Source organism: Stegodyphus dumicola, chromosome 8, assembly GCF_044657685.1.
Source record: "Stegodyphus dumicola isolate Sdum_Otavi_A_Nest chromosome 8, ASM4465768v1".
Classification (NCBI taxonomy): Eukaryota; Metazoa; Arthropoda; class Arachnida; order Araneae; family Eresidae; genus Stegodyphus; species Stegodyphus dumicola.
Window position 1 is genome coordinate 47,031,488 of NC_140775.1, and position 25,258 is coordinate 47,056,745.

Consider the following 25,258-nt stretch of genomic DNA (forward strand, 5'->3'; position numbering starts at 1 on the left):
ATTAATTTTTATTAATCATGTATAAATATTCCTTTCTTTAGTTTTGTTAGTCAAAACATACTTTTATTTTTAATTATTAACTGTACAATGTTTGTCATTTCACAGCAAAATGCATTGTGAAGGAAATACATAAAGTCCATGCGGTGACCAGACAAAAGGACGAAAGTGCACACGACAAAAGCCCACAAAAATGACCCCACTGGGATAATTGCCCACACGACTAATACCCACACCGATGAAAGCGCACATTGATGAAAGCCCACACAGTAAAAGCCCACATAGATAGAAGGGCACGCTGATAAAAGTCCACACTAACAAAAACCCACACCGATATATACGTCATGAATAGAGATAAAATAAAAAATAAATGAATAAGAAATAATTGAACAATAAATTTAAGTAGCGGAACACATTTCATTTTCATCTCCGGCTGAATTAAATTCCTATATATATATATAGTACAGAGAGTCAATCAAAATAATATAATTAAAAACATATACATGTATGTATCTTTGTTTTTATATTTACGCAAGAAATGGAAGTGCCTTTGTATAAGTGTGACAAAGGGAGGTGAAAGGGAATACTGGCCACACAGCTTATTTTAATTCTACAAAATTATAAGGAGTATAATATGTATGTAAATTTTCATCATATACAGAGAATAATTTATGAATAATTTAACACTACAGAAAATTTTGCATTATATGAATTTAATATGGAGAATTAAAGCCGAACTTTCATTTTAACGAAAAAAAATAAAAGTACAGTATTCTATTATGATTAAGCGCAAACACCGTTTTAATGGTGAATAAAAAGCATGGTTTCAAATAATCCAGTTAAATTTTGACAACTTGGATTTTACATAAATTAATTTCATTCCCACTTGAAATTTAATTTTTTTAATCATAATAATTACTCGTAAAATTTTTCAGGAAGTCATAGTTATTTTGGATTTCCTGAAAATGTGTGCTGGTTTTAAGTGGACATTCGTCTTGTGGGCTTTTGTCATGTAGTTTTCTAACTGGCCGCTGGCTATTCAGGCAGGAAACCATTGCCTTCCTTTTCTTTTGCCCCCAGCTGTGTGAAAAAGCAGTTAAAGAGAGGAGAGCCTTGCTTAATTGCTTTATTCCCTATGGAACCTGGGGCGCCAAAGAAGGCCTCAGAAGGGAGGGTGTGGCAGGAGAACAATTAAAGAGGATTTTAAATGTTTTTTGTTAGTTACCTACTAGAAAATAACATTATCTGAAATTCCGCTTGTAACTGAAGTTAACCCCTTTCTTACATTTCTTTAGTATAGTTCTTGAATAACCTTTTGTCTAAGGATTTAGTTAGAATTTCAATTATTTTAAAAATTTCAATAATTGGAAAATGAAAGGAATTAAATATTTTTTAACCATTTTTAAAGGGATAATTCACTGTTTTTGCAGTAAAACTGCAGAGTGGAAAAATATGCTAGTTCCTGATTTGATAGTGTCTCTAACAACTTTTTGATGAACTAATTAAACATGCTTGTTATATCAAAGCCATTGTTTAAAAGTAAAACTACTGAACTATTTCTAAAAACATTAAATTATTACATATATTAAAATTTACGTACAAGTAATATTTTTCATTTTAACTTTCATATGGTTGAAAACGCAACCATGTGAAAGTTAAAATGAAAAATATGAAACCGTAATAAAAGTTAAACTATTTGAATAATTTTAATAACACAGGTTTCTGAACTTAGCAACAAGAGGATTTAAGAACCATGAGCCCAGCGTTGTAAGAAAAGTAATCTTGCACATTAAAAATAATTTTTATTTCAATAAAAATATTATATTACTCGATTAACTGTAAACGCTTAAAAAACAGTTCATTTCAATTTACCGTAATTATTTATATACAAAAACTTTGATTGAAGCAAATTTAAACAGCATTTAGAAACTGAAAATTCACTGGAACACTTCTTTTGTGGGTTTTATGCTGTTATTACGTGTTGAATATTATTTCGCCTAGATTAAGAAAAAGAAACTCATAACATGTAAAAATTTATTAGGTAGAAAAACTATCAAATTAAGGTCATTTTCTTCTCCTCGAAGTGCATTGATTTCCTTATACGAATTTCATATTCTGACAGCACAGAAATAGTGGCCACATATCTTGTAGGAGGTATTTCTTAAAAGCCTCATGTGTTGACGATCAAGTAGAAAAAAAATGTTTTGTTATGGAGTTACGTTTTGAATAACTTTTTTCTTCTATTGAATGAGTTCAAAGTTTCTAATATCTTGTTTTCTAGCATGAAATGTTTCACCAGTTTTTAAGGTTCTTTTCTAAGAATAATTCTAATTCATTAAGCAGAAGTTAGTAAGAACAAGTAAGGTGTACTTCAAATTTGATCTCTTAGGTTTATTAGGTCTGGCTACCAAATAACTGTTTTTGAATTCAACATCAAATTTTAAACATATATTTTTTTTTAAATTTGTGTCTTTTATTTTCAAAAAACATGCACGTAATCCGAAGTTTCTGTGACAAAAGTTAGTATAAGAAAAGTGGGACAAATTAAATTATCTGTATATTTAGTCACTATTAAAAACGAATTCTGGCTAGACTATGGGTCCTCAATCAGGAGGAATAGCCCTAAGGGGAATTTCAAAGTTTCAGAGAGTAATTTAGTCCACCTTTTCTTTACGTATTAAGTATTTAGATTTAGTTTATGAAACAAAAAAGAACATTTATTCAAATTTTGGTATTTACCAACATGTTTGATACTTGTTTAATTTACTTAAAAAATAATCCGTATTTAAACAAACACATATCTACTTTTCAAGTTTTGGGAAGGAGAGGTTGAATGATCATTTAGCAATGGTGGAAAGGGTATATGGGGAAAAAGCTGGTGAGAATCACTGGTCTAGACTGAGCCAACTTGATTTAAATATAGAATTTTATACTCTATATAGAATTTTATACGAATCTTTAGTTCTTACTGTAGAGTCATTAGGTTTTATATATATATATATATAATGTTGTATGATCTTAAATCCATTTAGTGCGAATACAAGTTATTATTACTTGCGCAATTGCTGCAAAGTTAGTTAATAATAATTTATTTCCTAAACAGTATTGATTAATTGATTATATTATCTCCCGAGTTTAATTAAAGTAGAATTATTTTAAAAGTGTGAATCTATACTGTATATAGGTATACAAAGATACACATACATATACATGTATGTGTATCTTTGTTTTTATATTTACGCAAGAAATGGAAGTGCCTTTGTATCAGTGTGACAAAGGGAGGTGAAGGGGAATACTGGCCACACTGCTTATTTTAATTCTAAAAACTGGTAAGTTATAACTGGTAAGTTACTGGTTAATACTGGTAAGTTATATTTTGAAAGATGTTTTGAAGTAATTTGAAAGCAAAATGTTAATAATGTTTTAACGGGGACTGGAGTTAAATCATCACGAAGAATAAAATTTCAATTGTAAAAGGAAAATTAAAACATGTAATCATTGTCATTGATCGAAAATTAGTTGACTTTTCAAGGGAATCAAACCAACTCCCGTTCAATGAACAATAATTGATAAAAATACGTAAATACGAAAGTGTTTCGTCTGGTGTCCGCCGACAACATCGCGGCAAAAACATCGCGGAGGAAAACGTCGCGGAGAAAACAACGCAAGGCGAAAACGTCGTGCTACAAAACATCGTGGGAGAACACATCGCAAAGAGAAAAACATCGCAGTTCTAAAACATCGTGGTACAAAATATCGTCGTCGAAAATAAAGCGGTTCAAAAACTTCGCAATTTAAAAACATAGTTGTCGAAAATATCGTGATAAAAAATAAAGTATCTACAAATCATCGCATGACGATAACATCGCAGACATGCTTTAATAACTGTAAATGGATATTCCCATAATGATTCGTGAGCGCAAGAGGGTAAGAAGGATAATTTTTACTTTCATATTTTTTATTAATACATTTTTGCTGAGAAAATAAAAAGGAAACTTAAGCATAGAAAATTAATGCAACTTATAGCACTTAATAGAATTTTAAATCGACATAGTTAACTAACAAAGACCATAATAAATTATTTTTAATAAAGATTTTACAGGTAATTTTTCATAAAAAGTATAATCTATTAAGTTGCATTTAATTTTCTATGCTTAAGTTTCCTTCTTATTTTTTCAGCAAAAATTTATTAGTTAATAAAAAAATGTGAAAGTAAAAATTATCCTTCCTTACATCACTTGCGCTCAACAAATCATTATGGGAATATCCATTTACAGTTATTAAAGCCTGAAAAAAGCATGTCTGCGATGTTATCGTCATGCGATGATTAATAGATACTTTATTTTTTACCACGATATTTTCGACGGCGATATTTTTAAACTGCGAAGTTTTTGAACCGCTTTATTTTCGACGACGATGTTTTTGTACCACGATCTTTTAGAACTGCGATGTTTTCTCCCACGATGTTTTCGCCTTGCGTTGTTTTCTCCGCGATGTTTTCGTCCGCGATGTTTTCGGCTGTAACCGTTTCGTCTTTACTCGAGTTATAAGTTAAAGCCAAACCGGCAATTCTAGTCAGGCCAAATATTTCCGCGAATAGAAGGAATTATGAACCAATGCTGATATTGAAAGAACTTATTCTTATGAAGATAATTTACATTAGTCAATTCAATTTGGAGTAAAAATCAATTACTGTAGAGAAATCCTATTTAACTCGAGTAATCGTCCCCGACACTTTGATGTTTATGCATTTGAGTACTATATTATTTGTAGAAATTAAACATTGGAAATTGTCATTATGAAATCGAATTCAAAGTAAAGTTGAAATAAACATAGAAGATTATAAAAAAAGATAAATAATGCAAAATTTGTAAAAACAAATCAAAGACAATATAAAAATAATATAAAAAATAATATAGAAAATAATATAAATAAGATCAGTGAATGTACATGAAGATATAAAGGCCAGAAAAGGTATTAAGTAACTGTCTATTAGCTCTTGGACAGTGAAAATGCTTTTTTCCTTTCTTAAATTCTTAATCATTGCGACACGACAATTAGCCAGAAATTAATTAATTTCCATTCACTAGTATTTTCAAAAAAATCTTAACAGATGGTGTCTTTCAGATAAGAACTCCACAAAATACATCCCTCGAGAATTCCAAGTCCCACCCACTACCATAAATTGCTTCAAGTTTTACCGACTGATATTATTCAAAGCCCCTACTGCCGTTAAGAATTTTCGGACACCCTACACTTCTGAGTCAGACACGAAGAGAACACTTTGCCAACTCCCCCACTAGAAAGAATGTAAGTTACTTAATACCTTTTCTGGCCTTTATATCTTCCTGTACATTCACTGTTCTTATTATATATTATTTTCTATATTATTTTTTATATTATTTTTATATTGTCTTTGATTTGTTTTTACAAATTTTGCATTATTTATCTTTTTTTATAATCTTCTATGTTTATTTCAACTTTACTTTGAATTCGATTTCATAATGACAATTTCCAATGTTTAATTTCTACAAATAATATGGTACTCAAATGCATAAACATGAAAGTGTCGGGGACGATTACTCGAGTTAAATAGGATTTCTCTACAGTAATTGATTTTTACTCCAAATTGAATTGACTAAAATGCTTCATAAGAATAAGTTCTTTGAATATCAGCATTGGTTCATAATTCCTTCTATTCGCGGAAATATTTGGCCTGACTAGAATTGCCGGTTTGGCTTTAACTTATAACTCGAGTAAAGACGAAACACTTTCGTATTTACGTATTTTTATCAATTATTGTTCATTGAACGGGAGTTGGTTTGTTCCCCTTGAAAAGTCAACTAATTTCCGATCAATGACAATGATTACATGTTTTAATTTTTCCTTTTACAATTGAAATTTTATTCTTCATGATGATTTAACTCCAGTCCCCGTTAAAACATTATTAACATTTTGCTTTCAAATTACTTCAAAACATCTTTCAAAATATAACTTACCAGTATGGATGCACGCTTTTAAAATAATTCTACTTTAATTAAACTTAGGAGATAATATAATCAATTAATCAATACTGTTTAGGAAATAAATTATTATATATATATATATATATATATATATATATATATATATATGCGGGAGAAAGGAAAAATAAGCAATGCCCTCTTCGAGACTCGAGCCTGGATCTTTCGAATATGAGCCAATTGTACTAACCGTTACACCATGAAGGCATTCTAGAAGGAGGGAGAAAATACCTTATTTACTCTCCCTTTTAAAGGCCACTGGGTATTAGGGGACCCAGTCGTCAAATCTTGGTGGAGAAGAATCATCATCCACCACCTTTTTTTTAGTTCAGGCATCATGCAGGAGATATGAAAATTTAGCAATGTGCTTGCCTGGACTCTTAACTTGAACCTCTCGAATACGCGCCGAGTGTGCTAACCATTACACCGCGAAGGCATGCTGGAAGGAGGGAGAAAATACTATCCTGTTATGTATTATTTCAGCCTGTACTGTCAATTCTACTTTCCGCTTCCTCACCCGGATGTAAATAAGTTAGTAAGTAAACATGTTTAGAATGCAAATGAGTGAAGAGTATTTATGGCGAAGCTTTTGCGATTGAAAGGAATTGCGAGAATTGGCTATGTCAACTTTTGCTGTCAGGGTTTAGCCGTTGCATTAAGTGCACCAGTAAGTTAATTTTCTGAAAAGGCCTGTTAGGCTAATCTTGAAATCCTCTATTTATTACCTTGAAAATTTAGTTTTATTGGTTGTGCTGATGCTTTAGCAACTCAATATTTTGTCGATTGAGTTGTTAAAATATCAATACAACAATTTAAGTATTGTTGTATGGTTGTGCTGAAACTTTAGCAACTCATTCGTCAATACTGAGTAGCTAAAGTATCAGCACATCTGTACAACAATATTTAAATGTAAGCAGTAAGCATAAATATGCAGAATGAAGTAAGCTTTGTAAACAATTTTATAGCTAACTTAATTTTGATAGCAAACACTCATGTAAACAGATCATATTTGCAAACACGCCCTAAAAGAACATCATCAACATCATGCCTTTATCTACTGCAATATGCAATGTCCTGAAAGATGATGCCTGTACCATTACAATAAATAATGCCATAAAACATATACATGTACAACTGTGTATCGCTATATATATCATGTAATGTAATGCATTTTAATTTAACGCCCGACGGTGCAGAACTTGCGGTGTTGGCTGGAGTCACAATTTCATTGTGACTCGAAGACGCCGGAATGTTGTTGTTTTTCTAGTTTGTGTTTAGAGCTAATGTGTACTTACTTCAGGTAAATATTAGGTGGCTCCTTTACTTCTACGTAACATAACATCACAAGCAGTAGTCTATATGTTAAGCACAAGGTGTACTCTTGAATAAAAGGTTTCAACCTTTAACCTTATTCTATTGTTACTGAACATCAAGTTGATTAGTGAGTTTGGTTTGGTTTAGTGTATGTGAGCACAGCAAAGCCTCGAGGGCTATCTGCCTGAGTAGAGGGATGCCTTCGTGGAAGTCTTTCTAAGAGATACTGGCTCATGTACAAATTACACATGGGGAAAACTACGAAACGGCCCATGCAGTCAGCCCGTCTGCGGGATTGGAAACTCTGACTGAACTTCCAGTGTTCCACGACTTTACCGCTTGGCGGACTCTTTTGACTAGTGAGAAGTCACCAGCAATCTTACAGAAGGTCATTGACAGTTTGCATGCTCCTGTGAAGGATTATAACTTGTTTGTTAGCTCCATTCTTGAAGCTAACATTCAAACATAAAATTCTATGTTTTACTGGGGTTAGTTTCATAAAAAAAATTTCTATTGATTTCAAAAGAGAAAAAAAAATTGAGCATTTTTTGAGATAAGAATAGTTGAGATAAGCAATATGCATAACAACTTACATATGTTACATTCTAAACGTGAAAAAAAATTTTTTGATTGGCAGAACGTATCTCATCTAAGACTTAATCATTTATTTTGGATTCGCAAAACTTTCTAGACATTGTTCCTTTGAAAATAAATCTGAGAAAAAGTTCAAATATCAGAAAAAATAAATAATTAGTTAGACAAATAAAAATTAATAAATAATGGAGTAAAAGCTGTACATTAAGCAAGCGTCAGTCATCCAATTCTCAAGCTTTTCATGTAGGCACAAGGCTCAACAGCGGCTAAGCGGTAAAAAACATGGAGGTAGGAAGTAACATGGAGTCGCCCTAAACAAGTTTCTCCGTACCCTGCTCTGAAGCACCGGCGATCCCTACGTGGTGACCAAAAAATTGGGTCATTTACCATTGAGTTCTATGGGATTTGACGCGTTCTGGTGTAAATATTTTGTAATTACGTCGCAAATATACATATAAATGTATATATTTTCTTTTTCTACAACACTTCAGAGTCCTAAGTATGTGAAAACAACATATTTTTAAACAGCATTTCATTCTGAACTGAATTAAATGCTATACTTTTCACAGGACGGTTTAATTTGAATGAAATATTTTCACAAGTTTTCGTTAATTACATTAGGAAAAAAAATTAAGGTAATTCGATTTTATTCGGTTAAGGTACAAAAATTAAGATCAAAGTTTATTGTATTATTAATATTAAAATTATGCATTATTTCTTTTCTATTTATAGAGCTTCTTCCTAAAATTCTTTCTTAAATATGACATGGTTTTTTGGCTTCTTTTAAATCGAAAAATGTAAGTCAATTTATAATTAATGCTCTATTCGGTTCATTTTAAATTAGAGAATTATTAGGAATTAGCGAAAAGGGAATAATTCTTTTAATTATACTTATCAGATTTTTTTTTTTTTTTTTTTTACCCTTCATTTCAACAATACATATTCCAAAACTCTTTATTACGTTCTTAAGTGCACATCTCATAGCATTTGCTTTACAATACCTTTTAGCAGATTGCTTTCCAATACGAACAATTCTTGCTTAAATAGTTTTATAACGTATTTGTCAACAGGATTTCAATTTATGTTTACAATTCAATATTAAAGTTATTATATATTTAGATAACATTTATAATCATTATAAATTAGATACATTTAATCATTAGATTTCTTCACAGTACTTTCACAGTTGTTTATAAGTGAATAAATTCTTCATTTCAAATACATTTATAAATAATTTAATGAATATTTAAGTATTTTGTCAAAGGCAGATATATGCTTTTTGCAAGCACGTGCATAAATACCCATACATATTTCTTATTTATCATTTCCGGCATGTGCAAATCTTTAATTTCTGTGCATTCACTATATTTTTCGTGTAAAGTAATTTACACTAATTTAGCATACACCCGAAAGTTTTACATAAAAATATATATGAATATAATTTGAATGAAAATTAGAAGTATTATTTTTAATACCCACTCAAAGGTCAGTTTTTCTTCAAAATTCCTCCACGATGGCATCTATCTCTTTAGGCAGATAGCCCTTGCATGCATTACTCTATTTAATAAAAACTTAATCTGACCTATGTGCCTAATTACAAATATTTTAACATACATAATTTTATATTTACATTTAGCCATCAAGTTTCAAACTTTTCAAATCTTCTAGAAAATAAATTTTGGCACTTCTCTTTTAGCAATTTTCTTAAAATCTATATTTTTGTAGCGCAACAGCTTAGAATTTTATAAAACAAATTCATAATCAAAATCGCTGTTGTTAGTTATCGAAAAATAACCAAGATGCGATTTTTGCGTAAATGTCAGTAAACTATACAAATTGCTATTATCCATCACACTATGAATGTTTCTTTCATGCGAAAGTGTCCCTTTTTCGATTTCTATGGAACTGTCCTGTGTCGAAATACTATCAGAATCTTGTCAAGCGAGCTTCTGAATGTAAACAAAGAACACCCCGTCTGGTGACCCAAGCTTCAAAGCAGTGCTTCACTTCTACCGCGGAATGGCCCCTCCTCCCTTTCCTACCTCCATGCTAAAAAACGCTGAACACTGGTAGCTCGGTCCGGGGTTTAAATTCCGATGGAAAGGCTGACAGCATGGGCACTTTCGTGGTTTTCCCCTTGCGTAACATGTGTACGAGCGAGTTTCCTTTAAAATGTCCTCCACGAAGGCATGCCTTCCCTTGGCTTAGTGTCATTTCTTCCGTTCTCTTTTCATGCCGAGTTTGAAATAGTGTCGTTCGTCTGCTGCCATTCGCACTTATTCTGTCTTTCCCATTTCAGTCGATGTTCGAAAAGTCACATTATGATTAAGAAAAGATATTATTCAAACGAACTGACCCTTACTACTTTGACCTAAGTTAGCCTTTGTGTTCTAATATTTATTAAACATTTTCTTTAGATAAATTTATTCTGAGCAGAATAATGAATTTCAGACATGTTCAAGAGGTGTGTGTTTGAATGTAATTCCATTTCTGTCATATAGTGTCTTTTTTTTCAATTTCACATACTTCTAAATAAAAATAGAACGCCTGTTCCTCTGCTTTGACAGAAAATCAAAATGTAGCAAGTGTATAACGAAGATGTACATGTTTTATTAAAAATATAGCGAGCCCTCTATAACGCAAGCGTTCATGGTTTTAAAGGATTTTGGTTGTAGATATGGTGATCTTAGAAATGTGATATTCACTGGCAATGTTTGTTTATGTTCACAAAAAATACAGGTTTCTTTCAAAAGGTGACCTCTTAGAAATGTCGTCAATAGATATAATTCACTGTAATTATTTTCTAATGGATAATGGAATTAATTTAATCTAATGTCTAGAAAACAGCTATTTACCGTAGGGAGATTTAGAAGCACTATAACTGTAATTAAGAGCACTGTAATTATTCCTTCACAATCAGCTGTAATATAAGATTAGCTGGTTTCTGTGTATTTTTCATGTTATGTAACTGATATCCATAAATCTTGAACAAATATACAGCAAATGCAAGAGAAATTATTAAAAAATTACAATTTGAAACATTAATACTATTTTTCTATTACTATATATAATACTATTAATGAATGATGAATTTATATAATATGTATACTTAGAATCTAAAAGCGATGAACTTTGATGACTCTATAAATATATATTTATGTAGTTACAAAATTTTATTAGATGTTATTATATGCATAGTTCTTTATAATCTTCCCAATCTCTAATGAAATGTTACATATTTATTACTACAGTTTGAGATGATTTTACTTAAATTTGTAGATATGCTGACTTCTGAGAGTTGTTCCATCCCCACCCAAAATAAATAAATAAATAAAATAAAAATTAAAAACACTATTCCGAATTGCTGTAGTTTAAAGATTAAGAGGTTACATTTGGAATTCATTTTTTTGACAGGGTGTCAGCTGACAATTTTAATTTATTCTGAAGTCCAAAAGAAACTATTTCTAGAAAATCACCAAATTATAATTGTTACATTCAAAAAAGCTTTCAGTGAGAAATATGTTTAAACTTTGATAATAAGCTCAGTCTAAAGTAAAGAATAAAGTATCTCTTAGCCAAGTTTTCATTGTGCTTAACTGTTTTAATATTCCTAAACTAAAAAGGAACTAAAATGAACTAAAGGAAAAACTAAAAAGAAATTTAAAAAAAAAAAAAAAAATCTGAAATGTTTCAGATTTTAAATTACGTCCGAAGGGGCGTTTTTTAACATTTTGTGTGTTACCTTTCTTTATCAAATATCATGTTCCTCGCACTTAAACCATAAGATCCAGTGCAACAGCAATATCGCAAAATACTCGTAGTTTTAAAACGAGCATATCTTTAGAATTTCCGATACAGAGACTCACGCGCTGGAGATAAAAATGTTTTTTCTGCACAACGTTGCCATTGCTCGCTTTGAAATCCTTGAGTTTGTTAATCAAAAATTCGTCAAAGTTTTAAAAAATAGGAAATCGATCATAAAACAAATTTCAAATTTGGTCTTCCACATGCTCATATTCGTTGGAGGATTACGTTATTCAAAATTCGATGACTCTATGTACCATTGTTTTATCACAATACGAGAAATATACATACATTTATGCAGATTTTTCATTATTTAATTTCTTCAAATATAATGCAGGACTCTAACATTTTGTGGCAACAGTTTGAAAAGTGAACCGACGTTTATGAGTCCGACGCAAAATGCCAAAACGAAACTAATAGTCCTTCGGGATTCAAATCCCTTTGGACTAAAAATAAAATTCAAGTGTTTTTAATTAAAAAGTTAATGGTTTTAATAATGAAACATAATTATATTTAATCTCAGTCATATTACCTTAAAAATGGCATGTGAGAAACTCCGCAATGATATTTTTCATTTTCACATACTCATACCAAAGTTAAATAAGTAAATAAATAATAAAATGCAATTTCAGATTTATCATCCAAACGTTATAGCTAATCACTTAATCAGAGAGTATAAAGTTTGCTTTCAATGTAATAAATTAAACAAATAAAGAAGTGATAAAATACAAACTAGACATATATTTGAAACATTGAAATTCAGATTTGAGTACTCCATTTATTATAATTAAAATTATAAATACACGATTTAGTAATAAAAAAATAAGCCCCTTTTATCGGCGTGTGCTTATATCTGTGTGGACTTTTATCAATGTGCGCTTTCATCGCTGTGGGTATTTGTCGCATGGTCAATTATCATAGTGGGCCTTTTTTTTTTTGTGGGCTTTTGTCTGTTAACCAGTCCATGCATATCATTAAAGCTTCTTTTGATAAACATTAAACATAACAGTAAATGGCAAAAAATAAAAATTATCTAATATAAAGTATAACTGTGTGTGTCAGTAAGATAGAATAAGAAACAGACTGTTGTTTAATGCAATGAATAAGTAAGAATAACAAATAGTTTATAAAATACACATCATAATACGTGTACATCCAATGCACATTAACTTTTTGGAAAATTTTGGAATGTGTATATTGAAATCACTTGTGAAATGCAGAGTTGCCAACTCTCCCGATTTAGGCGGGAGACTCCCGATTTTCGACCGCTCTCCCGCCAATCCGATTTACAATATATTTCTCCCGACTTTTTCTCACGAATCTTTTAATTTTTCTGGGGGCTTCATAGTTCGTGCTGGTCTTTTCTGTACAGAATTTCCATGACTATCATTTCCAGGTTCTTCATTTATTTGTGGATACTCGGTTGGCTTTTCCAATGAATTGTTATCATCGTGTTCATCATCACTGTTGGATGGCAAAATTTTCTCAGCTTCTTCATCTGTTGTATTATCTTTTCTATAGTATCTGTCAGTTATTTCTGAATTATTTACATTTCCATTAGTTTGTTCCTTATAAAAAATAATAAGTTCTTCTAATATTTGATTTTTATCGAATTTTAAATAATTTTCTTTTAGTAAAGGTGATCTATGTTTCTGTTCATCAAATTTTACATCCCTCACTTCTTGAATTTTATTTAGTTCAGGGCTATAAATTTTGTATGCTTTTCTCTTCATGCTATAGCCTATCATAATTCCTTTTTTAGCTTTTAGATCCATCTTTCTATGTTTCTCTCGTCTTATATGAACATATGCTTCACATCCAAATCTTGTAAGATAAGTAATGTTAGGCTTGCGTTCTTTATATAGTTCATATGGTGTAAACCTTTTATCATTTTTGTGACTCCTGTTATTCACATGTACAGCTACCTTAACGCTTTCAGACCAAAATTTTATCGGTAATTCTGCATCAATTAACATAGTTCTAGCAGATTCAATTATAGTACAATTAAAACCTTCAGCTTTTTCGTTACTTTCCAGAGTATAAGGCGTTGTAAGTTCATGTTTAATTCCCATTTTTTCAAAAAAAAAAAAAAAAAAAAAAAAAACTTATATTTTTAGCTAAAAACTCACTACCATTATCACTACGAATTCTTTTTAGTTTGTTTCCTGTATGTCTTTCTACTTGAATGATAAGTTTGATTAGAGCTTCTCAAGTTTCACTCTTCTTCTCAATTGTTATCACAAATATGAAATTACTGTAATCATCTACCACTGTTAAAAAATAACAGCTTCCATCTATTGATTTCTTAATTGGTCCAACTAAATCTATGTGCCATAATTCTAAAATATCTTCAGATTGCTTAAATTTCACACTTTTATAAGATATTTGTGTTATTTTACCTAATGTATAAGGTTGACAATTGTTTTCAGAAATTTTTACATTTTCTAACCCAATGACCGATGAGTGTTTTTTCATTTCTATCAGCCTTTGATAATTTATATGACCTAGTCTCTGATGCCATAGTACATCATTAACATAACTAATTTTAGCTTCTTCAACAATATTTCCTTCAACTTCAAATTTATTTCCATTTCTGTTAGCTATATATAGAATGTTTCCCTGTTTATGATCACTTCTGCTTTATTCTTGATAAAAATTACTTTTAAATCATGATCTACAATTTTTGATACTGACAGCAGATTTTCCCTTAAATTCGGTACTTGCAGAACATTTTCTATCAGTTCTTATTTCTATCAGTTTGCATTTTAATGTTACCAATACAACTCTATTTGATCATGGCCCCTTTTTCAGCCGTCATTATTTGTCGTTCTTCATCTTTAAAATGAGTAAATATTTCTTTATTAGTTGCCATGTGAGATGTGGCTCCTGAATCAATAATCCATTTAATTTTTCTATTCTGTTGTTCATTTATTTTATTCTTTCCATCATTTCTATCTTGATTAAGATATGTGCTTTCTATTTTCTTAGGTACTTCAAATAAGCATGTAGCTGATTCATATTCTCTTTCCTTGACATTCTATAAGTTTTATTTGTTACATTTCTCTGCTGTCGGTGTTCTTGTTTAGTTTTCATTTTACATTCAGTTGATTTGTGGCTGAATTTTCCACAGCAAAAGCATTTTATAATATTATTATTATTTCGACATTCTTTTATTAATTGTCCTAATTTTCCACAATTAAAGCATCTTCTTTCATATTTCGATTTTATCCAGTTTTCTTTTGCCTTAGAACTTACTTCTATTTCTTTTCCTCTTTGTTTATTTTTTCCTTCTGTTTCTTTTAAAGCTTGTCTAATTGAAGGTAGATCTTTCTCTTTATTGCTTTTAATAATTTTAACATCAAATTCCTTTCTAAGTCCTTCTAGTATGAAGTAAATTAATTCTTTATCTCTTATTTCATCTCCAACTTGAATACTTTTACTTTAGAATTACAGCTCTATTCATATAATCATCTACTGATTCATTTTGAGTCATTTTCAGTTGAACTAATTCTATTCTACATTTGATTTGAATATCTTCTGTTCTTGCTGTGGGCCCACCAGCAGCCGAGCAGTAAAGTCGCTGGACACTGGTAGTTCGGTCCGAGGTTCGAATCCCGCGAACGGGCTGGCTGCATGGGCGTTTTCGTGGTTTTCCCCATGTGTAACATGTATACGAGCCAGTTTCCCTTAGAAAGTTCTCCACGAAGGCATCCCTCCTCTTAGGCAGATAGCCCTAGTGTGCTTTGCCATAATTAAATACACCAAATGAATGAAATGTCTGTTCTTGCCGCCATTTCATTTTTGATTTTCTCCCATAACTTCTTTGCGTTCTTTTCATTCGCATGTTTTAACGCTTGTGGAGCTGTCATAGTTTGATTCATTATATTTCTTGCTATCGCGTTATTATCATCCCATATTTCCCAAGTTTTTATTTCATTTTCGAAATTAACATCATCCTTTTTATATGGTTTTGGTGGTTCATCAACTTCTATCATACTTCTCCATATTTTTAAACTTTTTAATTCACTTTCAATTCTGTTGGCCCAAATAAAATAATTATCATCACTTAATTTTTCTGTATGACTCAAATTTATCATATTATATGCCATATTTTCTGATTTATATTCACTAATTATAATACAAGTCTAATTTTTCTCTTAGAGAAATTGGCGATTTTGTTAAGCCTAAACAACATTAATGTTCTGAAAGTTATAATGAAACTCTCCGTCTTCCAGATACATTTTTAACTTATTCATTTTACAATTTACTATCAATGTTGCCAAAATATTAAAACTTAAAATTATGCTTTATAAACAAATACTATCATTTTTTCCCCTAAATCTTTGTAAACATCCTCATATTGATTTAAACTCTTACTAAGCTGCTATTGGAATCGAAGAGCTCGTTCAACATTTGCGTCATATTGCAAAAAATGATACCTAATTTTCTTCCCAATTCAAGTCCTACGCTGATGACTCTAGCTGTGAATGCAGCTGGTACGAATTGGTCTTCGTCATGTTTATTTGTTTCGGGAATCATGTTAACTCATCCTCATTTAGTTCTTCGTCAACCATTTTTTCTTCAATATGTGCTTGAGCTGAATCCTCAAAAACCTTCTCCTCCTATAGTTTGGGCCAATTTAGTGATCTGAGAATATTCATACTCTAATGGAAATCTATCATTCTCATCTTTAGCAGCATCCAGCCATATTGCTTTCTAGCATGCGTTGAGCATTGATTGTTTAATCTCAGTATATGGCAGTCCAACATGCTTAACACAATGTAAGATTGTAAATTTCTTCCAAGCCATCCATAAGTGTAAGAGATTCATCATTCTCCATTTTTTCTCAAATGTACCCAAAGGTTTGTTTGATATACAATGTCATAAAAGTCGGAATTATTACTTGATTCAATGGCTGTAATAAGGAAGTTGTATTTTTTGGGTAAAAAGACAATTTCTATTTTTTGTGTTGTAAATCTTGAAGATGAATAGTCGCATTTTCAATTAAAAGAAGAGTCTTAAAAGGCAATCCCTTTTTACTTAAATAATTTTTGACATCTGGGACAAATATGTTTAGAAACCATTCATTGAACGTTATGGAAGTGACCTATGCTTCGAGATTGTAACATGAATCTTTGGCATTCGGTAGCATTACTAGATGAAGAGTCTGTGCTAGCAGCTAGATGAATATGCGTTTAGACTAACATGGGAACAATGGTTATACCTAAAAAGGGAGAAAATATATATTATAAATAATTCTGCATGAATTAAATGTTTTAAATTAGCTATATTGTGAATTTTTATTTAACTGAATTATATTCAAAAGTTAAAAAAATTAATCTATTGCTTTGTTATTAATATTATTAATCTGTTTCTTAATGTCTTAGTTTATTCATCAGTAGGAGACCAAATAACTTTAAAACATAATTATCTTGTATTTTTTCGAATGGCCATAGGCTAGTAAATGTGTTAAAGTAAAATAACATAAAAATTGCATTTCAAGACTATTGGCCCATTTGGGCTAATAAATTCATCTCTAATTTCTATGATGCTAACTATTTTCTTGATCCATTGAGTATTTCTGTAAGAAAAGAGTATGTATTAATGTTATTATAATTCATATTGTAGTTTTTACAATTGCTGAACAGTATTCTTTACAAATTCTTCTGTTTAAACGAATTATAATATAATACTGTGTAATTTAGGCCAGGCAGGATGTTAGACTCCCTGTCGTTTCAAAACCTGGTGGCGTAGGAGGTGATGTGAGGATCCAGAGGAGACACCACCGATGTCCCCTCGAGTTGGGACTGAGACACAAAATGTGCCTCCAAGGAGCGACCTGGGTAAAATTAATACTTTATTTTAACTTTTTCTTTTTGTACTTTTCATGAACAGCTTTCTTTTATAAGCTAAACGTTTGGAATAGTAATTTTTCCATCTTTTCTCAATAACAAACTCTTTTTAGAAAAGGCCTGGTTAATTTCAAATTACGTTAATAGGGAATCTTTCATAAACTAGCAACAAGCATTCCAGAATTCTTTTGTTATTAAATTAATTTTGTCCCTTGTGCTGAGAAAGGACTATGATTTGACACAAGATGCTTCCTAACTGCATAAATAAGACATTTTTCTTAAATCCTTTATGAAAGTCTTTTTCTATTGAGTTGAATTGAATTTATGAATTTTTGTGGAATTTTTGCATGCTAAAAACAGACTTTTTTGTTTTACATGATGCTAAATTTGACTTTTGAGTGCCATTTTTTTTTTTAATACAGTTGCAAAATGTATTGCAACTGTATTCAGGGACTACTGTAGTTCTCTAGGAAAAACGATTTGACGATTTAAATGAGCATCTGAGATGCTGCAATTTCTTCTTGGTCTATGATATCTAAAATAAATAAAATAACAGCATTGGAAATATTTGCAGATTTTATGTCCTTCTAGGAAAGTGAATTTTTATATTATACTGATATATGACATGCTTTTATAAGATGGTAATGTTCTTTTCCATGTAAAGTCATTAAAAATGGGAATTTAAAATATTTTTTGTTTTATGGAAGAATTACTTTTTCCAATATCTACAATTAAAATAATTTCGCAGATTATTTTTCTTTGACTGAAACATGTTTACTATGGGTTGAGAAGTGAATAGAGTGTTTATATCAAACATTTAACTGTATAGAAGTTTGAAAGTGATTTCAAATATCAATACTGCTTATATTTCCTTTCAAAGAAAAACCTTTAGCTGTCCCCATTAAATTTTAAAATATTTGCCAGAAACAAGAATACTGCTTGCACTGATTAAGAAAAAGCAGAGCTTTTTGCCAACTCTCTCAAAAATCAGTTCAAGCCAAACGTTTTTCCAGCTAACAACCCTCTGGATCAAGAAATTACGAACTTCATGACTGATGGGATTTCCTCCCCAAAGAATATCACACTTTACCTCTCCACCGGAAGACCTCATGCAGCTCATTAAGCTAGATAAATTAATTACTAATATATTTCCACATATTTGCTTTAATTCCCACATCTAATGATGAACTTGCAAATCAGTCATTTGCCTGATCCATATGGCAAGCCGCCACTGCCTGTCACTTACGATATCTGATAAGAAAAATCAAACATTTATTTAAGAAATTAAAATTTTGTATTATTTCATGTTTCCATTAAAGTAGGGGTTTTCAACGTTTCACGCCTGAGAGCCACATGGATAAATTCATAAAGATCCGCGGGCCACGTGTCTGACAAAAAAATAGTGTAGTCTGAAAATTTATAAAAAAGGGAGCTTTGTTTTGTAAGACTATAACTCATTCTAGCCAAAGATATAGTGTTACAGATTTGCATATATATATATATATATATATATATATGACTTTTTGGAACCAAAACATCAAATGGAAATTGAATTAAAACGTTTTGGAACTTTTTTTTAACTATGAAAAAAAAAAGCGTAAAGATGATTGTAAGGAACGATGTTACAAAATGCATTTACAATAAAAAAAGAAAACAAATTACATTACTGGTGGGATATGGTAGATACTTTAGTTTTAAAGTAAAATTTGACGTTGTTTTTGCTTGATTAGAGCTTCAATATCCGGTTTAATCTGTCTTGCTGAGTTTCCTCCAAATGTCTGTTTGTCAGCCGTGTTCTTGTTTTCGATTTTAGGATTTTAATTTTACTACAGAGCTGTTCACATATGTAGGTACTGCCAAAGAAAGAAGACAAGAAGTGTGTATGTTTACGAATTCCCTGGATACTTGTCTTTGGTCACGTACTTCGAATAAAAATTAATTAGTGTAGGATTTTCAAGAAACTTGTGTTTTACTGCAGTCACACTCTAAATCTATAAATTCTAATTGAAGTTCAGGTGAAACACTTGCAACGTCTACTGAAAATGGTAAGGAGAACAATCTAATTTCATTTTTACGAAAATCACAAAATCTGCTTTTGAATTGAAATTTGAAATGCATTGTACATAATTATTTGTATTCCACGCTGTAGAGTTCTTTGCACACTCCACCAATTTTAGAAAAGTGAGTGGGATTCTTATTTAACTATTGACTTTCCCAGAGGATTAATTTTGTATTAAAAGCTTTTTACAATATAACAAAGATTATGAACAAGTAGATCTTTTAATTAAGACGCAATAAAACGTCGAACAAATATAGTAGACGATACTTTTACCCTGTTTGAAGGTAATAAAGATGATTTAAATAAAGTTCTTTCAACAATGAATTCCATTGATCCTGCTATTCAATTCACTTTTGAACTTGAGACTTGAAAATCTCTTCCGTTTCTCGACACTCTAGTCACGCAAAACACATCCATATTCAGTACTACGGTTTACTGAAGCCTTCCACCTCACTTCAAATCATGTCATCCGACTAAACAAAAGTTAGCTTCATTTTATTCCTATGTTTTCCGGGCTCTTCAAGTTTGCTCCTCCAAACTATCCTTTGATGAAGAACTAAATTATTTAAAAGCGATAGCTATTGACAGGGGCTTTTCACCCAACATTATTAATGAAGCAGTTAAAAACTTCTCATCTCAACACACAAAAAAGCCCACTCTTGTTTTAGGAGATTATAAAAATTCCGTTGCCATTCCCTTCTTTCCATCAATTGGCTATAAGGTTGCACGTATTTTGCAGAAAATTGACTTTTGGGTCATTTATTCTCCGATCAATAAAATTCCGAGTTCTATACTCAAGGACCCCATTCCGGATATGAATTCCTGGGGTATTTATAGGATTCCTTGCCAGTTTGGTTTAAATTACATCGCCCAAACTAAGAGAGCCTTAAAATTTCGCGTTAAAGAACATGAGGCATATGTTAGGAAAAAGGAAACACAGAAGTCTTCTGTTGCCCAACATTGTTGGTATGAAAATCACAATTTAAATGTTTCTGCTGCCAAAATTATTCAAAAAGCATCTTCCATTGGTGAACTGGATTTTCTAGAGGCATTTCACATTAAAAAAATCTTTCTGTTCTAGTTAATGACCCTGATTCCAATCCACTTGCCTTCAGCCTTTAAAGAAACTATGTTTTAGTTCTGGTTTCTTCAACAGATGGCGCCAGTAGCTTGTTTCTTGTCCTGGCTTTTCTTGTCTTATGTTGTCATTATATCTTATCTCGTTCATTTGCTCTTTTGCAGCTGAATATGATGGTTCGGTAAAACCATCGAAACTAGTCCTGCGATATTTGAAAATATAACGCTGATTTTCGTTGTTTGACTTCTAAATTAATATAGGTAGATCTTTTCCCTGTAAGCGGTAGTTCATATCATTGAGATGACCTGCAATGTCTGCAAGAAATGCAAAGTCTCTCAACCATATCTCATCACTGAACTCGTGAATAGAGTTTCCTTTAGATTCCATGAATTGTTGAATTTCGCTCTTCAAACAAAACAGACGCTGAAGCATCTTTCTTCAAGAGTGGACAAGATCAAACAAGAGTGGCCTCAACCAAGGTACTTCCACATAATACACAACATCACCATATTCAGCTTCCAAATCAATCAAGAACTGTTCAAATTACCTGTGATTAAGTCCTCTAGACCGAATGAAATTAACCACTTTTACAACAACACTCATCACATTGTTCAAAGTTTGAGAATAACTTCTTGCACAAATTTTCTTGAAGAATGATGCAGTGGAAAATCATCATAGTATTATTTCCACTAGCCTTCATATGAGATATGAGTAATGTTCTTAATTTCATTTTGTCTCCAGTCATAGATGTAGCACCATCCGTGGTTATAGCAGATATATTACCGAAGTCAACATTACATTTATCCAAAGTTTGTGTCAGACTGGAATATAAATCCATTCCTCGTATTGTACTTTTAAGTGCAACAACTCTGGCTTATTCCTCTACTATTGTGAAGTCTCTATCAACGCAACGAATAAAAATGGTTACTTGTGCAATATCTAAATTGTTGCATCTGTCGATTCATCTATCGCTACAGAATAAGACTCAAATTTTTTGCATTTACATTTTAATTTTCTGAATATATCTCTTGCGAGATCCTATATGCGCTTGGCTACTGTCACACCAGACAAGCTAATATTCGATATGACTCGAAAGCCAAAGTACATCAACTGCACTCTGAAGACATTCTTTTGAAATTCTCCATAAGAAAATGGTTTTCCACCCTTAGCAATTTTTCTGCTATTACGTAACTAACACGAGCACTATTTTCATATTCTTTATTCGCTGTGGTGAAGAAAGACTGCTGAAAATTTAGTTTTGATTTTAATTCACTCACCTTATCACTTCGAAAATGACCTTCCAGTGCAGAATGTGTCTCACTGTGCTTAGTATCATATCTCTTAATGTTGTATTCCTTCATCACAGATACACTGCCGTTGCAAATAAGGCAAACTGCCTAAAATTCATCATTTTCAGAAAATTTTACCTCAAATAATATGAGGCATGTCAATAAAATGTTTTAAATATCAAGAATAGGAGGGATTTTTTTTTTACGAGAAAAAGCTGACAAGGCAAGTTTTCTTGAAATCAAAAATTCTTCAATGTTTCTTCAAATTCAAATGTGGGGCCACTAAAACACCTTCAGCGGGCTACGGGTTGAAGAACCCTACATTAAAGTAATGGCAGCAACATCGAGTTAATTTGCTGACTTGTTTGACATTTTATACATAAAACATTATAATAAATTCAGCGGCAATGATTAGACCCCATAAAATTTGAGTTACTTTCGAAGTTTGAGAAAATAATGAATTAATTTTCATTTCGATTGAAGTGGTTGCCATTTGTATGAGGTTTATTATGCTGAAAGCCAACTTTGAACTGCGACCGCAATGGTTAAGTGTGGAGCCATATTTCTGTGACCCTTCACACGCGCATCGCGATTGCACTAATACCTGCTCTACTATTTCTTTGGTTATTTTAACGTTCATCTGGAATCTCTCCGCTTAGTTTTGTACAATAACTTATAGGAATAACTATTCATGCTCGATTCAAAACTGTTCGATAATTTTCTAAAATGTTTCAAAATTTATCTTTGTATGTCTGAAAACGGACGACATTCGCATTTTCAGACTTGTCTTTAACAGAGACGATTTCAACGAGGAATATCTTCTATACTTCAAAATCTCCTTATAAGTTGGCTGTGATTCGTATAATATATATGCGTTCCGATGCAAAACACAACGAAAGACCATATTAGTCTATGAAAGTCAATATTACGTAAAATGAAATAAAAAAATTACAGTATTCAGCGTTAGTAACAATTATTATGTCACTGGAAACTGCATATGTGTGCCGACAATAAAATAATCACCAGTATATGAGGCGAATGAAGAAATATGGTGAAGTGAAAAGTGGAAAAAAGGTTAAAAGCAGTAAGAAAAAAAATTCAAAGGTTTCAGATTTTAAATTAATTAAAAATTTAATTGCGTTAAATTACTTTTTTAACGTTTTCCTTATTTTTTAAATATCATGTTCTTTGTATTCAAACCATGAAACTCAGTTCAACAGCAATATCACAAAATAATTTTTAAATGAGTATATCTTTAGAAATTCCGATACAGAGTCTCGTGCCCTGGAGATAAAAATGTTTTTCTTTCGCACAGTGTTGTCACTACTTGCTTCAAATCGTTTAGTGTTTTGGTCAATAACACGTTGAAGTGTTTCTGAACAAGAAATTGATAATAAAACAAATTTCAAATTCAAACTAGGGCTTCCACATGCCCATATTCTATGGAAGATTACGTTATTCCAAATTTCAATGGCTTTAGGTTACGCTATTTTACAGTGCGAGGAATATACATACATTTATGCAGATTCTTCACTATTTAATTTCTTTAAATATAATATAGGGCGATAATATTGGGTGGGAACAATTTGAAAAGTGATTCGCCGTTTATAGTTTTTAACGCCAAATGCCCATGTACTTTAAGTTTACATTTCTCAGCTTTAAAACAATACTTTTATTCTATTTGGGTCTTTCAAGATGACGTATTTATCTGTTTTGGAAAATTTCAAGATGCAACATTATTTGACACATCTTTTCAAATCAAGAAAGTATCTCTGCCCTGAATGCTGTTGATGTGTAGTTGTGAAGAATATCCAGTTGCGCTGATAATATTGTATGATACTTCAGTATTCCTTTCTGCAATGGCAATGAAATTCAAGTACTTATTTAACGTTCAAAATTGCATTTCTTGTCAATTTTTTGTCAGCAGTGTATTATACAAGCAAATAAATATTTACTTAATTATATGTAGTTGAAGAAAGTCTGTCGAAGAGAAACCTTTATTTACAATGTATTGATTATACATTACGGTTGCAAGTAATGAGGTTTTCTATTCGTTCAATTTATATCTTTAAGACAAAAATATACCCACTGGCAAAATGATTTGTGTAACATAATATGTATATTATTTGATTACGACAAAGCATGCATGGGTTGTCTGCCTAAGGGGAAATGTCTTCTTGGAAGGAGTTTTAAGGGAAACTAGCTAGTATATTCCTTAAACAGTAGACAAATCATGAAAACGCCGATGCAATCAGCCCGTCTGTCTAGAATCGAGCTCAGGTCGAAGTACCAGTGTTCAGCATCATTATTGCACGGCTGCTCATAGGTCAATGTAGCTGGATAACACAACAACTCTGTTTTCACACCATCTATATATATAAAGAAGAAAATTTGTGCGTTTCTCACCAAACTTTCTAAAATTGTTTTCTGGGTCTTGCAAAGGTCGACCACCACTTTTTTCCAAAATGAAGTAGCTAAAATCAGAGATATTAATTAAAAACTTGGGAAAATGATAATTTTCGCCCTAATATTTCTGAGTGGCAACCCTCTCGCAATCAAATCCTAGAGATTATTAATAAAAAATTTCTAAGTTTGACAATGAAATAAAAATAGAATTGCCAAACATTAAATACATTATTCCCGATTCCAAAAATCCGTGGTAAGCCATTTCGACTGGTCCCATCTTCTTTCAAATTTAATCAGCTGACATACTAATTAGAAAGTCTGAAAGCGCTGATTTTCGCACACATTTTTCCGAGTGGCAACAGTCTCGAGCTTTGGAGATAAAAATGCTTTATTTCGAAGTGTTGCTACCGCTCGCTTTCAAATCATGGAGTTTTTTAATAAAAATTTGTAAGTTTTACAAAATCTATACATATAAAGAAGAATGTATGTTTGTTTGTTCATGTTATTAATTTCTGATGAATAAAGGTCAAGATTTTGCCACATTTAATCAACTAAAATTAATTATAGGTGAAATATTGAATGGAAATTAAGCTTTTAGGACTATTTGATAAGAAAAACAAAAATCATTCAAAACTGCGTGCCATTGTTGCTGATATAATGAAACAGAATTAGCTTATTTTTCTATCGAAAATTTTTATGTGGGTTCCATATCGCATCAGACTGAAAAATGTATGAATGTGAATTGTACTTTTTTTTATCGTTTTTAGAGAAGGATTATAGCGGTATTACAGATCTGTGCTGTTAGATGCATTGCTCTCAATCCAACTTGTACTTCCGCTAGT

General features: G+C 31.4%; 1 protein-coding gene and 1 long non-coding RNA gene across 11 annotated transcripts in view; one reads left to right on the forward strand and one right to left on the reverse strand.

Annotated features, from left to right (window-relative positions):
• The window catches only part of LOC146995804 (uncharacterized), a 98,188-nt gene extending 86,172 nt beyond the window's left edge, over positions 1–12,016 (reverse strand). Inside the window, exon 1 of one of the 4 annotated variants that reach the window (XR_015042556.1) lies at positions 11,671–12,016. This is a non-coding gene — a long non-coding RNA (uncharacterized LOC146995804). The remainder of the gene's footprint in view (positions 1–11,670) is intronic. The other 3 variants (XR_015042555.1, XR_015042557.1, XR_015042558.1) reach the window with 3 other exon arrangements.
• Positions 1–25,258, forward strand: part of LOC146995803 (uncharacterized) — a 227,097-nt gene that overhangs the window by 96,403 nt on the left and 105,436 nt on the right. For 3 of the 7 annotated variants that reach the window (XR_015042553.1, XR_015042554.1, XR_015042552.1), the window contains one exon: positions 17,438–17,576. Coding sequence is in view for 4 of the 7 variants with exons in the window: in XM_085821813.1 (XP_085677939.1) it covers positions 17,438–17,575; positions 23,706–23,801 (234 nt within the window). In the remaining 3 variants the exon portion in view is untranslated. Of the gene's footprint in view, positions 1–17,437; positions 17,577–23,705; positions 23,973–25,258 lie in introns of those variants that run through there. The other 4 variants (XM_085821816.1, XM_085821815.1, XM_085821814.1 and 1 more) reach the window with 2 other exon arrangements.